Genomic DNA, 14,622 nt, shown 5'->3' with positions numbered 1-14,622 from the left:
AATTTCCAAAGTAATTCAATTTTATTCTAAACCCTAAATTCTAAAATACTTCAATTAAATTCTAAAATACTTCAATTTAAGGTAATATAGGCTTGAAGAAAGAGTTCAAGGCACAGACACAACGAATAAAAATATATTTATATAAATGTATATTTATATTTAGATGTATAAATAAAAAATATATTCATATATTAATGTATGAATCATTTATATTTTTTGAATATTTTATTTTTAATAAGAAATTAAAATTATTAATTATATTAGAAATACTCAACTTAAGATTATATATATAATAATGAATTATAAATATGAAAAATATAATTATTAAATTTAGTTTAAAAATATATAAATCTTAAATTTATTCTTTTAAAATATTGTATCAACTAATATTTAAAAAATATTAAATCTATCAAACAATTTATCAAATATAATATTTTTTATTGTAAAAAATATAATATTTTCCCATCATTTATTGCTTTCAAATTTTTTGCCGAAGTTCAAATCTCATTATTTCCATTTTACATTATATTCTTTTTTTTCTGGCATTGGTCATACTATTAGTATATGTATTATTGTATATCTCTTAACACAAACGATGGTGTTAGCTTAGTGGCTCCACCCTATATCTTTCATTTGCGTGACTCAGGTTTGAGTTTGCCCAAGACCCAAATTTTACTTCTTTGTAACTTAATTTTCTTCTAATTAGGAGGTGACATGTGTCACCAATAACACATATCATGATCATGTGTTAACACATGTCAGATCCTGATTAAATGATTAATTTATTAAATTTTATTTAATTTAGGACCAAATTGATAGCATATATAAATAATTAGGTGGTAACACGTGTCACCAATGACACGTGTCATGATCATGTGCTAACACATGTCAGATCCTAATTAAATGATTAATTTATTAAATTTTATTTAATTTAGGACCAAATTGATTATATAAATAATAAAGACTGAATGTATAATAATGTCAATTCCTTTTAACTGCCACATCATCATTTTTATCAATTGGTAACGACTAGTGGCTTAGTTGAAACAGTTAAATAATTATGTGGTATGATTGATAAATTTAAAAGATTGATGACAAAAGTAAAAAGGGCTAGATAGTTAAGTTGTCAACCGAGTAGTTTACACTTTTATTTATACGTCAAAATAACATTTTATAAATTTAAAATTTGAATTATTTTCAACCTCTTTTATATCCTAACTACTTTTTTTAATTAAAAAATTTCTTCAACAGATAAGAATTATACTATTATATTTATATAAAAAATACGTATCACATGAAATAAGATGAAATTAAATAATAATAACTTTGACATAATTGAATTTAATTTAAGTATTTTGGAATTTAGGGTTTAGAATAAAATTGAATTACTTTGGAAATTGGGGTTTAGAATGAAATTGATGATTGTTTTGCAAGTTTTAAAAGTTGGGGGACCTAAATTCAAGTGACTGAAAAGTTCAATGACTATTTATATAATTTATCCTAATTTTCTAACTGTGGTTTAAGTTGAGGACCATATTGCAAACGGAATAAATGTTGGGGGACTGTATTGCAAGTTTTAAATGTTGGGGACCTAAATGCAAGCTTCTGAAATGTTCAGTGACCATTACTATACTTTACCCTAAAATTATTTCCAGATATATGTAAAAACCAGTAGGAACAATTACGCAAGGGTGTAAAGGAATAGTCTCTCTAATAAAAGATCATAAACATGTAATAACTATTTAACCGGAACCAATAGTCGGCAAGCTCTTCACTTTTTTAGCTTCTAACGGCTAACAATGATGGAATGTCGGAGAGATTTGGGGTTGTGTTTTTGTTGTCGGATTCTCTAATCACGGCGGCGTTATTTTTCTTATCGGAGGACGGCTTGGTGAAAGCTCTCATGGGACTAGCAAAGGCCCATCCACGGCTCTTATTACTCCTCCCATTGATGTTATGATCATCGCCTGAAGAAGATACCCAGTGGGATGACGACGACGAGGACGATGAAGTGACGATGAAACCGCTGAAAATGCCACCGCATTTAACCCTTTCTTTCATTGCCGACGGTGCGCCGACGGCGGTGGAAGCTTTTGGTTTGCCTTCTCTTTGGGACTCGACTCTTCTCAGAGTGCAGTCCCCGAGCCCTGTCGAGATCCTCTCGAAGAAATCGCCCGAGAAGCTCCGGCTTCCGCAGCCGACGGACCTGGATCTCGAAACCTTCCGCTCGAACGACGAATCAGCTGAGGGAGTTGTTTCGTTATGGGGGATATCGTCGTCTTCTATTACAACAATACCTCCTTTCCTAGATGAAATTCTGCTTTTCTCCTTCGGCTTCACGATAGAACCAGATGAAGAAGCTCCTCCAGTTGCGGCTGTCGCCAACGTCGAGACGGCGGCCGTCGGAGGTACTACGGAAGCAACTTTATCTAGCTTTTTCGTAACATGCGACTTGGAAGAAAGGTAGAGAAATGACCAAAAACCGGTTCTTTTTCTAGGGCTAAAGTCCCCACCATGGTCACCATCCAAGAACCGGCCTCTAGTGGGAACTGAAGTTGACTTGCTTCTCTTAAAAGCAATATTACCACCGTGATGATAAGGATGATCTGATGACGCAACCACCGTCTTCTTCTTCTTCTTCTTAGCCAACAGGAAAGGGATCATAGCATAATGACTACTATTACTGTTTCCATTGTCGTTCCTGGCCAATGTGGGACGAACAATAGACAGAGAAGAAGTAGAAGTAATAACACCGGCGCAGCCAACGGTGGAAATCGGAGCGGTGTCAGATCTAAAAGGAGGGGAAGAAGAAGAAGGTGAGGCACGAATAGGTAAAGGAAGAGAGGATGAGACCAACTTGCCTAGCTTTTCTTGAAGGCAAAAAGCACAGATACCACCTGGGTTATTTCTATAAGGATGATTGCTGCATTGCATTCCATCTCCCATATCGTCGTCCCAAACGCCAACTCCTCCTTTGATTCCTTCCATCATATCTTCTACTTCAAACCTAAAACAAAAATATCAAAGATACTCTTTTTTTCTCTGCAAAAGAAAGAGAAAGTGGAAGAAGAATACAAACAAAAGAAGGGAAACAGAGGGTCAGAGAGTGAAATTGAAAAAATGGCATTGAAAGGGGGAAGGACTGAAAGGGAGAGAGTCCCTCCAGCACGTGGAACACTGACTTGCCTACACACTAAACAAAGTGGAATCATTTAGCAAGTCACAAACGCAAGCTTAACCCATTTTTCATCAAAGCACCTGCCAGCTTATCCCACCCATTTGCTAACATTCTGACTCACTCAGCTTTAGCTCTTGAGATGGTTTTTCATTAAAGTCTATTGCTTTGGCTAGGGTTCGTCCATGTTTTCACACATTTCTTTGTTTTAGAATTAGAAGTAGAAAATATGCTTAGCTGTGTAAGCTGAGAATAGTGTAGTTTCCTTCTTTTCTTCATTAATTAAGTGTAGTTTCCTTCTTTTCTATCATTAATTAAGTGTAGTTTCCTTCTTTTCTATCATTAATTAAGTGTAGTTTCCTTCTTTTCTATCATTAATTAAGTGTAGTTTCCTTCTTTTCTATCATTAATTAAGGATGGTAACAGGGCATGATGAAGAGTGGTCGGTTTTTACTATGATATTTTTCCTCTAAATTTGTTCATGACTTGATTATAATTATTTTAATATCATTTATACAATAAATAAGTATTTAAAGTATTTTTATTTAAATATTTAAAATATTGTTTATCTAAATAAATATCTAAATTTTAATCAAAATAGATATCTAAAATGTTTTAAGTTAAAATAAATATTTAAACTATACAATTTTTTCAATTAAATTCTAAAAATGTTGACATATACCATTAATTATCTTAAATTATTAAAAAATAATATAATAATTATTAAGAATTTTCAAAACAACATGCAACAAATAGATATTATTAATTTAATAACCGCAAAAAATAATTTATTGGATCAATATCTCCTATTCAATTTTTTAAAGAAAAATATCTACAAATTGCGCACATAAAACTCTCACATTCTACAAAACGCGTCTAACTTCCTCGCGTTCTATAAGACGCGAGTCTCCTCTAACGTGAATATATTTTTTCAGGGATGCAATTTAATATTTCAATTAATGATCTCGCGTTTTACGAAACACGAGGCTCCTGATATATTAAAACCTCCTCGAGAATTTGAAGTATCACTTTTTTTTTAAAGAACCTTGCATTTTGCATAACGCGACAACTATCGAATTTATTCTAACCATTTTACTTTTATTGTATAAATAATTAAAAATATTTTCGTTAAAATAAATTGAAACTACTTATTATAATTGGAATTCAATACAGAGGTAGAATATTACAAAATAAAATTCTTCATGGTTCAAAAAACAAGAATCATAACAAGTACATGTGTTCATTAGTTGCCAAACTTGGTCTTATGAATTACACTGACAATTTTTAGGAAAATTACAAGTTTTGATTTGTTCTAAGAAGGCAATGTTGTGCGACTCCACGACATTAAGCCTAAAAATGGATTCATCTTCGAACAATAACTTCTAAATTTATTTTCTTAGAATTGACGAGGTCGAGAGCTTTCATGATTCAAAGTCATTCATCTTTTTTAAGTCACCCCAGTATAAATTAGAATAAGACCATGAACATATATGGCTTTGATATTATATTTATCAATTGCTTTCTTCAGACAATGCAGACTGAACTTCGAGTTCATTCCACTAAAATAATTATACATGTCGTTTTTATATAAAGCTTCATGATTATTAGCAGCAATGAATCTTTCATGAAAAGTTTTTTGGCTTGATTCTATGGCATGATGTTGAAATCTTTCATTGATACATTTAAAAAAAATGTAATTGTAATCTGCAACTTCATGAAAAGTCTTGCAATTTAACAACGTGTTGACGAAGTCAACGATAGAATTAAAAGTCACATGCACATGATTTTTTATAACACTTCCCTCGAGAATAACTCCACGGTATTAAGACATATTTTTTCCATTTTTCTTTGAAATATGTTTAGGAAACCTTCCAAAATTGGTCTCTATTTATAACAGTCCTCAAATTCATTTCGAAGCGAGGAATCGATGCAACTCGTGTTTTCTAAGATGCAAGATACGTTGGAAAGGTGTGACCCTTTAAATTGAATAATAACCAACGTGTTAAAAAGGAAATCACGATATACGTGATGTGAGGAAAATTGAATTTGATCAGAATAAAATCCACTATACATTTCCTTCGCTGGTTGCAAAACACGAGGCTATAAATTGTAAATTCTAGTCCCCGTCACTTTTTTTCATATCCATGTTTGAGGCGTTCTCTCGGGTCATAAATTGTAAATTTTTGTAATTTATAAGATTAGTGCGTAATATTTGAACTTATATTTCAGTTTAGTCTAATATTAGCACATACGAGACATTATAAGCGGGGTAAAATTTGCATTCAAAATGATACCAAAACTTGGTTTGTGCATGAAGAACAAACTAAAATGGATTGATAGAAATGTTCGTTGAGTATTTTTCCATAAGTTAATAAAAAATTTGTGTAATGTTTCATCTTAAGGGCGCAGTATTACAACTTATATTTCAATTGAAATTGATATGGCTACATACAAACATATTTTCGTAAATAACTTGTGGTGGCGTAAACAACTCCAAAACTTATCTAAAGTTGTTGAAATGTATTGCATATCTTAGCACGGTGGACAAGTAGATGTTGTCACAAAAGATGATGTCTTCTATATTAAAGGGACACCAACACACTAAAGAAACATAAAGGAAACATAAAGGTATAAAACGCAAAGGAAAAAGTTGAATAACATCTCTTAAAGGGTGTCCGCTTAGACCTAATTGATGGAGAAAAAAGTTTCCCGAGAGGCCTAAGAGGAAATTTAGACGCCACTAGAAGAGGATGCCTTGCACAATGCGATATGAAAACCTAAAAAAAGCTCAAAAGTTTTTTGAGAAGTAGGTAAGAACCTTGCGTTGTACAGATTCATCTTAGCCATGAAGAACAATATATTTTATATCCGATGTTGTAGAGGCACTCATGGTGCCTATCTTAGCGTGGATAAATAAACAATGTCATCGGAAGAGGATGTCTTTTTTAAATTAGAAGTTTTTTTAGAAGGGATAAATAATTTGTAAAGAAAGAAAAGGTATCACGTAGATGATTAGGTTCGATGGAACAAAAGGAATTTAAATAGGCAAAACCCTCGACGTGATGTGGCAGTGAACTCACGCATTACACAACGCGAGTTCCCTTTCATTTCACGTCAAACTGTCATGTCAAATCAGTTCCAGCCACATCAGGAATCTCTGAAGAACTCACGTTCTGCAAAATGCAAGTTGCTTGGCATTTCACCTTAATAATCTTTGCAAACTCATGTCTCTTCCACATCACGTCAATAATATATTCTTTTGAAAAATGAGACTTCCATTTGAATCTTTAATCCAAGTAAGTGAAGGTAAACAAACGAACCATTTAAAATTAAAGTGAAGGCAATGATAATGGAATTGATCAACAACTGTTTTAATCATAAGTTTATTTGGCACTCCTCGATTATTACATAGTTTAAAGTTATTACAATTTTTCTAATAAATAGGCTAATCTTTGCATGATTATAGATATTTTTTTAAAACATCTCAATAAGAGAAAGTGTTACTGCTTTGGTATACTATGATGACAAAATGATGTGTGATGCATCTCTTTGTATCGTCTTTCAGTCCGCACATATTGTGATGATAACATTGTCGAAGAAATTAACGAATAACAAGTTAATAAAAAAATTCAAGAACAATGTTCCACATGGTCGCGAGAAAAAACTTGAACTGTTGAAGTATTGACTATTGACGTCATTGAAACCACTAACATACTCAATATACAATGTTGAGGATGACAGTGATGTGGACATGATGCTTAATTGTCACATACAATATTCATCAGGAGGGCTCTTGAGTTATATACAAATTTTTCTGATAATAATGATACTACCAATGTCCCAAATTAGAGATGGACAGATTTTAACTTTGATCATAATATTCATAGTCCGACAACTAATTTACGTAACAACTTCAACTTATTAAGTACATAAAGTAGACATAATGACTTGGATGCATCATTGTTTTTTATACCAATGCATTCTTACGTAGATATCTTTAACTTTGACATGAATCAACCACCAATGCAACATTGAACGCACAATCCATACAATATTGATGTGGTTATTTTAGACATATTTGCAATATGTTAATGCATTTTGCCACCACAAGATGATGGTTAGATCAATGACACTTGGTTGTACGAAAAATACACACAAATATTGTTGTTGGCAGTTGCACAAGACGACAATAGGAAAACTATTCTCATCGTCTTCATAATAATTGAAAAGGAAAACATGGATTCTTGGGAATTATTTTTTAAGTACTTGCACAAACATGTTCTATCACATGTTTTGCGTGATAGAGATGGTGGGATATGTCTTATTTTTTACAAAGGCGTAGGGATAAAATATTTAACCTAACGTGTGGGACGATCTTTGTAACCTCTCCATATTTATCACAAGTATTGTTTATGCCATACTGTTGTAAATTATGTGCAAAGTTTCAGGAATGGATATGAATGCGTAATGGTGCTTCGAATGAGTATGTCTTTCATTTTTTTGGGTTTAAGATATCTTTTCATTCATTATTTATAATTAACTGTTGCATTTTTAATCGATAGACCACTCGCATTCTGTACGTGAGGTTGAAGAGCTATTTCAAGAATTGAGACACATGAATGAACAAGGTATAACTACCTTGCTAAAATCTCGAGATAATAATGGCTTTGTTTATTTGATGGGGGTAGACGATATGGTCACATGATAACAAACTTGGTTGAGGCGATCAATTCATCATTGAATGGACTGCGACATTTTCCTATCACTTCTGTTGTCAAATAGACATATTATCAGTTGGAAACTCTGTTTGTAACCTTGGAAAAGCAAGCAATTGACTGGATTGCAAGTGGTCACACAATCCACTCAAACCTCCATACAAAATTGTAAACCTTTGTGCAATACTAAAACGCAATGAATGCAACATGCGTTTCTCGTGAACAAAATAAATTTCGTGTTCCGGAATATTCAAGGCCATTGGAAGACATACAAAACAACGCATATGTCATTAATATACGTGATAGAACTTGCGATTGCGTAGTATTTCAAACTTTCAAATACTTGTGTACGTGCATCATTGCTGCTTGTTCTTCTGTATGAACTGACTACATGCAATTCGTTTATCCCATATATTTACTTGAAACCATATTCAAAGTTTATCAATACGAGTTTCCTCTAATTGGAAATGAAAGGATTCGAATGAAGTTAATAATGAACCTACAATACAACCATATTTTGCACTACAATGCGAAAAATGGTCGTCCACAGTCAACAAGGATTTACTGTGACTAGGATTTGGTCGAACATCAAGAAAGAATCAGACAACCGAAGCTATGCAGTATTTGTAGGAATCCCGGACACATGAATAACCAATGTCTTAATCTATCACGCCACCGTATTGATTAATTTCTTTTAAATGTAATTTTTTATGTTATCCTTGAACAATATGATAATTAGTTTAGTTCGATGCATAAATACTTTGGGAACCATCTTGGCTTCTAATTTTACAAATTAATTTTTTTTAAGATTAACTACTCGAAAATAACTCGTCCAGAACATGCCTATCAAGCCATTTTAGATTCTTATTCATGTTCACAAACCAAGCTTTGGAACAATTTTGAACATGATTTTTATCTCTTACAATGTCTCGTATGTGCCGATAATACCCTGAATTGAAAGATAAGTTCTAATACTACAACTTTAATCTTATAAATTACGAAATTTTTTAGATGAACTACCCGGAAAACCTCTTGAATATGCCTATCAAACCATTTTAGCATTTCTTCATGCACAAAACAAGCTTTGAAACCATTTTCAACGTGATTTTTGACCCGCGTATAATATCTCATATGTGTCGATATTGACCTCAACTAAAAGATAAATTTCAATACTACGTCTCTAATCTTATAAATTATGAAAAAATTTAAAATAACAATTCGAAAAATACCCCCGAACATGCCTATAAAACGCTTGTAATTTGGGTTGAAAACCTGCATACCTCGCATTTTGTATAACATGAGGTATGTAAAATAACATACTTGATAATTTATCAAAATATTTCAATATCTTGGGAACCTCGCATTTCGCAAAACACAAGATCATTAATTAAAATATTAAATAAAATTCTCTAAAAAACGTATTCACATTGGAGGAAACTCGTGCCTTATAGAACGCGAAGAAATTTAACGTGTTTTTGTAGGACGCAATGTGGTCTTACTTGTACAATTTGAAAGTATTTTTTTCAAAAAAAAAAACTTGAATGAGAAATATTGGTCCAATAAATTATTTTTTTAGGTTATTAAACTAACAGTGCTCTACTTATAGGTCGTTATCTCTTTTAATCTCTCTCTCTATATAGTTGACCAACTGAAATAGTAAATAGTCGCCATCTCTGGAATTTAGTTCACCGTCTATCTATGATGAAATTAATTATATATCATTAGTTGCCCCACTTCCCCACCATCTTAACACTTTCATCCCTTTCTCCTTTCAAGTCATATATCCCTCCTCTCTTAAAGAAAGTTTCACGTGCGGTAATCTTCATATGGTCAGGAAAAACTTTGTTGATTTTGTTATTATTTTTTATTAAAATTATTAAAAAATTATTAAAAATATTATTATTTTTATCGATATTATTATTATTGGGTATTTTACCAGTTTTATTAACATATCCGGTAAAATGCTATCAGTTTTGTTATTTTTTCTATCGATTTTGTTATTATTGGACACTTTACCGGAAATATTAAAAAACATTAATGTTTTAGGTAGAAATAATAATGTTTTAGGTAATTTTTTACCGGTTTTGTTAAAAAATAATAACAAAAACCGTAACACTTTTCTTTAATTGTATATTAAGACTGTCGCATGGTAGAACTTCCTTTCTCTCTTCGCTAATTGTATTTATCATCTACTGTTAATCAAGTTTATGTTAGATGGAATCAATTTGGACTGAGTTCATATAAATTTTAAAAAATTTAAGTTATCATAAATTTAATTGTTTTGAGTTTAGCATTTAAGTTTAAAGTTTAATTTTATTGAATTAAATCATTTTAGGCATGAATCTTTTTCAAATTAGGAATCGCTTTAATATTAACTTATTTTAAATATTTGTTTGGATCACATCGATCTCACGCTGAAGATACTAAATTTTTTTTATCCATATTATTATTATTAATATTATTATTATCCTTATTATTATTAATAATATTATTATTATTATTATTATTATTATTATTATCATTATTATTATTATTATTATTATTAAATATATTAAAAAAATAATAATTACAGGCCCAATTACAATTGGACCGGCCCAGTTACAAACCAACCAGAACCGGTCCAAATCCAACCAGAAACCCTAAATATTTGGGTTTCCAGTTAGGGTTTCCTAACCCTAATTTGATCAGCCGCCTCAGCTCACAACCGTTGGATCTGATAAGATCCAACGGTCCAGATGGTGCCAGAAGGAAACCCTAGGGTTTGATACCTTAGGGCCACGCGGCGCCGCTCCAGCTTCCACGCGGCTGCCGACAGCCCTCGCCGCCTCCGCCGCTGCCACGTCCCAACCGAAGACTCCAGAAGATCATATACCAGCCGTCCATGCAAGGCTACGGGTGAGTCACCACTGGTAGTCCGGTGACTCACCGAGGCCCCCTCTTCGGACCGGTCTGAGACGAACACCGGTGGTGGCTATAAAAGCCACCACCCCATCTGCGAAGAAAAAAAAGAGAGGACAAAAACTAGAAACAGAGAACGGAGAAGAAAAGACAGAGAAAAAAAAAAAAAACAAACTAATACCAACGATCTCAGCAGCAAAGAACCAGAAGAAAAAAAAGAGAGAAAAAGGAAGAAGAGACTTACCGAGGAAGCGTCGACCACCGGATCTCGTCAGAACCTTCGAAACATCGAAGGTATTTTTATAAGATTTGCTCCGATTAGGAGCCTTTTAAAGGAAGAGAACACCGGGACCGTCCTTAGGACGGTCCGATCTATCTATTCGTATAAAAATATTTTTTTCCGGCCACCGGATGCGGTGGCCGGCGGTGATATTCACGGCGGCCCACGGTGGCCGACCGGTAACCAGCTTCCCTCTGATGAGGGAAGCTAGAGAGAAGGCAGAGAGTTTAAAACTCTCTCAGTGAAGAGAGAGAGAAGAAAATGGAAAATGAAGGTTGGCCCTTCGGGCCAGTCGGTTTTGGACTCTTATAGTCCTTCCCGAACGACGTCGTTTCGGGAAGGACTATGCGCGTAATTACAAAATAGTTAAATCCCGTCCGTAGTCCTCCCAACTTGTAAATTTTATATTTTGGTCACTAAACTGAATTTATAATAATTTTAATTCAGTCTTTGAATTTTAATTTTGTTCATTTTAGTCCTTTTTATTAAAATAATATATTTAGGATAAATGACAAATTTAATCCCTTAATTTTAATAAATAATATTTTAATCCTTAGTTTATATTTTTAATTTAATTTATTATAAAATTCGAATTTTAGATAATTTTATTTTGGTCATTAAATTATTAAATTAGAAGATAAAATATTTAATCCCTATAATTTCAATTAATTAGGAATCAGATTTAGTTTTATTTTAATTATAATTTAGTTATTTATTTTATATGTCTTCATTTATTTTATTGTTTTTAAATATATTGTTTTAGTAGTATTTGTATTTTTATTATTAAATATTTTATTAAATATTTTTATAAATATATAATAAATAGTATTTTTTTTTTAAATATTTATTTTTAATATCGAAGAAAAAGGACAGTCTTAATACAACTGGATGTCCTATTCTGATATTTTAAAATTAAAAAGTAAACAATATTATTTAAATTAATATTTATCAATATCAAAGAAAAGAGTTGTCTTAAGGCACCTAGAAGTTCTTTTCGGATATTTTTAAATAAATAAATATTTTTTATATAATTTTTGAAATAATAGGATTATAAATTAAATATATTTTTAAATTTTTAAATTTTAATAATAGAGACAATTTATAATTAAAAAGTACCAATTTTGGGCGTTGTAGGGGTGCTAATCCTTCCCTAAACGTAACCGACCACGAATCCCTTTTTATTATTAAAAAGAACGAATTTTTGGTTATAAACGCAGATCAGTTCATTTTTTAATTGATGTTTTCTTAAAACTCTTTTAAAAAATAATTTTTAGGTATTCGACCTACCTGACCCAAAAGGCCGATGGCGACTCTCAAATTATTTTCAAAACCATTTAATCACATCAATTTCCCCGCCAAAAAATTAATATTTCGTGCCCGGACGAAAACCGGTTACGACAGCTTGGCGACTCTGCTGGGGACTGGTCAAACTTTTAAAAATTAATTATAAATTGTCTCTATTAACTAAAAATTAAAAATTCATATATTTAATTTTTAATTCTTTCTTTTCAAATTTTTTATGTATTTATTATTTTTATAATATTTATATGTTTTATTTGCAAGTATTTTATTTTATTAGTTATTTTGTCAGAGGTATGAACATTTCTCCTCACACACAACACTTGCATTGCATAACATAAAGCTCTATAATTGAGTTGTCCCTTTTAAGTGGGAGTGAAAGCGACGTCTTCGTGAGAATTTATTCTCCGTGTCAGACCTAGCAAGTAACTTCCGGGGTTCATATGCTCTCTGTCTTCGTGAGAATTTATTCTCCGTGTCAGGCATAGAGAAATGTATCCCCTCGAATTGAACTCAATCCACTTTAGTCTGTAATGGACTAGGATTGAGGGTTAGCAGCCCAAGGGGGCACTAACAAGGACAATTCGGGTACCTTTATTCTTAGATCTGAAACATTGCATATAAAAAACCTTAGAAACTCTTCCGATCCGAAGTCATGCCAAAATTTTGTCCAAAATAGGTGTACACATAGGAGAAATGAATTCTGTCTTTTCTGTTAATTTATTTATTGTTTAAATTACATGTTTATTTAAATTATTTAAATTCAGAAAAGCATGTTTAAATAAAGAATATTTATGTAAATGTTATTATTAAATTTCTTTATTATGTAAACTAATTTATTTTCTTTTTGTGTGTTCTTTATTTTTCTGTTTGCATTGCATCATACATGATAAAAGACATTGATCCTTGTGTTAATTATCTCATTGGAAAGCCTTCATCTATGGATAAAAAGTGTTCAAGTCAAATAATTCTAAACTCAGAAGTAAGACAGTGGGCTGAGGATTTACAAAGACAAGAAGGAGACAGTCTGCAGGATGATTATGTATCTGACTTGGCCAGTTACGCTTCAGTTTCACTAAAAAGAAATGATATGCAAGATTTGCGAAGCATTTGGGAAAGTTGGGATTCAAACAAAAAATTGCAGTTTTATCAGACTTACGGAGACATCCCATATTTGCTCTATGTTGAAGTTGATGATGAATTACTCAGAGCCCTAGTTCAATTCTGGAATCCAGGGTACAATTGCTTCACTTTTAATAAGGAGGACTTGGTCCCTACTATTGAAGAATATACAACTTTGTTACATCTTGAAGGTGCTTTGGAGAATCGAATATATTCAAAGTCAATTAAAACTCAGCCCTTTCGAGTTAAATTAGCAAAGATTGCTGGGGTACGAGAAGAATGGGTAGCATCCCGTACAAAACAAAAAGGCGAAAGCGAAGGCATAGCTTGGACCAACATCAGAGAACTTATTCAAAGCCATCCAGATATTAAAGTACGATTCGATATATTTACTCTGGGTATATATGGTATGGTCATCTTCCCAAAAGTATTGGGATATGTTGAAGCTGCAGTGGTAGATTTGTTTGAACAGCTACCGAAGAAGATTAATCCTGTTTCTGCCATCCTAGCAGAGACCTTCAGATCGTTAAATGCTTGCAGAAGGTTAGGAGGTGGACGATTCTCAGGGTGTACCCAGTTGTTATATGTTTGGATCCGTAGTCATTTCTGGAGGACGGAAAAGGTTTCATACCGACGCTTCAATACGGATTATTCACCATTAAAGGAATTTCTGGAGCAGGAATGGCCTAAAGAAATTAAGAAAGATATGTGGATTAATGCCTTTCGAAATCTGCAAAGCAATGACGTTGTTTGGCGAGCCCCGTGGCAAATACAAAGAGAATTCTTTTACAGGTGTGGTGATTACAATTGGATAATGCTGCTCGGATTATGGGGAGGAATTGGATATGCACCACTTCTGGTTATAAGACAGTATGAAGGTCGTCAATTTGTACCTGTCACTGCTGGACTACAGTCATCTGAGTTCGCATTCCACAGCAAAAATTATAAAAGAAATATCATGGAAGCCGTTACAGCTTGGAAAACAACTTTTTGTATCCGAGCTAAAGCAGCAAAAGAAATGCTAACTCCTGATTATGAAGATTGGAGATCTGTCAGAAAAAACGAAAATATTCCTCTACCAGATCAAAATGAGGATATCTCTATGGAAGATCGCATTAAGGTGGTTCCATCAG

The 14,622-nt window shown here is 32.5% G+C and overlaps 1 protein-coding gene across 1 annotated transcript; it reads right to left on the bottom strand.

Moving 5' to 3' along the window:
* Nucleotides 1-1,677: 1,677 nt before the first annotated feature.
* Nucleotides 1,678-3,169, bottom strand: LOC120119880. The gene has a single exon (XM_039139677.1). The coding sequence runs from the start codon at nucleotides 2,989-2,991 to the stop codon at nucleotides 1,780-1,782; it is 1,212 nt and encodes a 403-aa protein (XP_038995608.1). The 5' UTR covers nucleotides 2,992-3,169; the 3' UTR covers nucleotides 1,678-1,779.
* Between the last annotated feature and the right edge of the window lie 11,453 nt (nucleotides 3,170-14,622).

Source organism: Hibiscus syriacus, unplaced genomic scaffold (genome assembly GCF_006381635.1).
Source record: "Hibiscus syriacus cultivar Baekdansim isolate YM2019G1 unplaced genomic scaffold, ASM638163v2 tig00110332_pilon, whole genome shotgun sequence".
Lineage (NCBI taxonomy): Eukaryota > Viridiplantae > Streptophyta > Magnoliopsida > Malvales > Malvaceae > Hibiscus > Hibiscus syriacus.
This window is presented reverse-complemented; position numbering and strand designations above follow the sequence as displayed.

Excerpts from the sequence above, each read along its gene's own strand:
- LOC120119880 (XM_039139677.1), bottom strand. The coding sequence starts at position 2,991 with ATGATGGAAGGAATCAAAGGAGGAGTTGGCGTTTGGGACGACGATATG.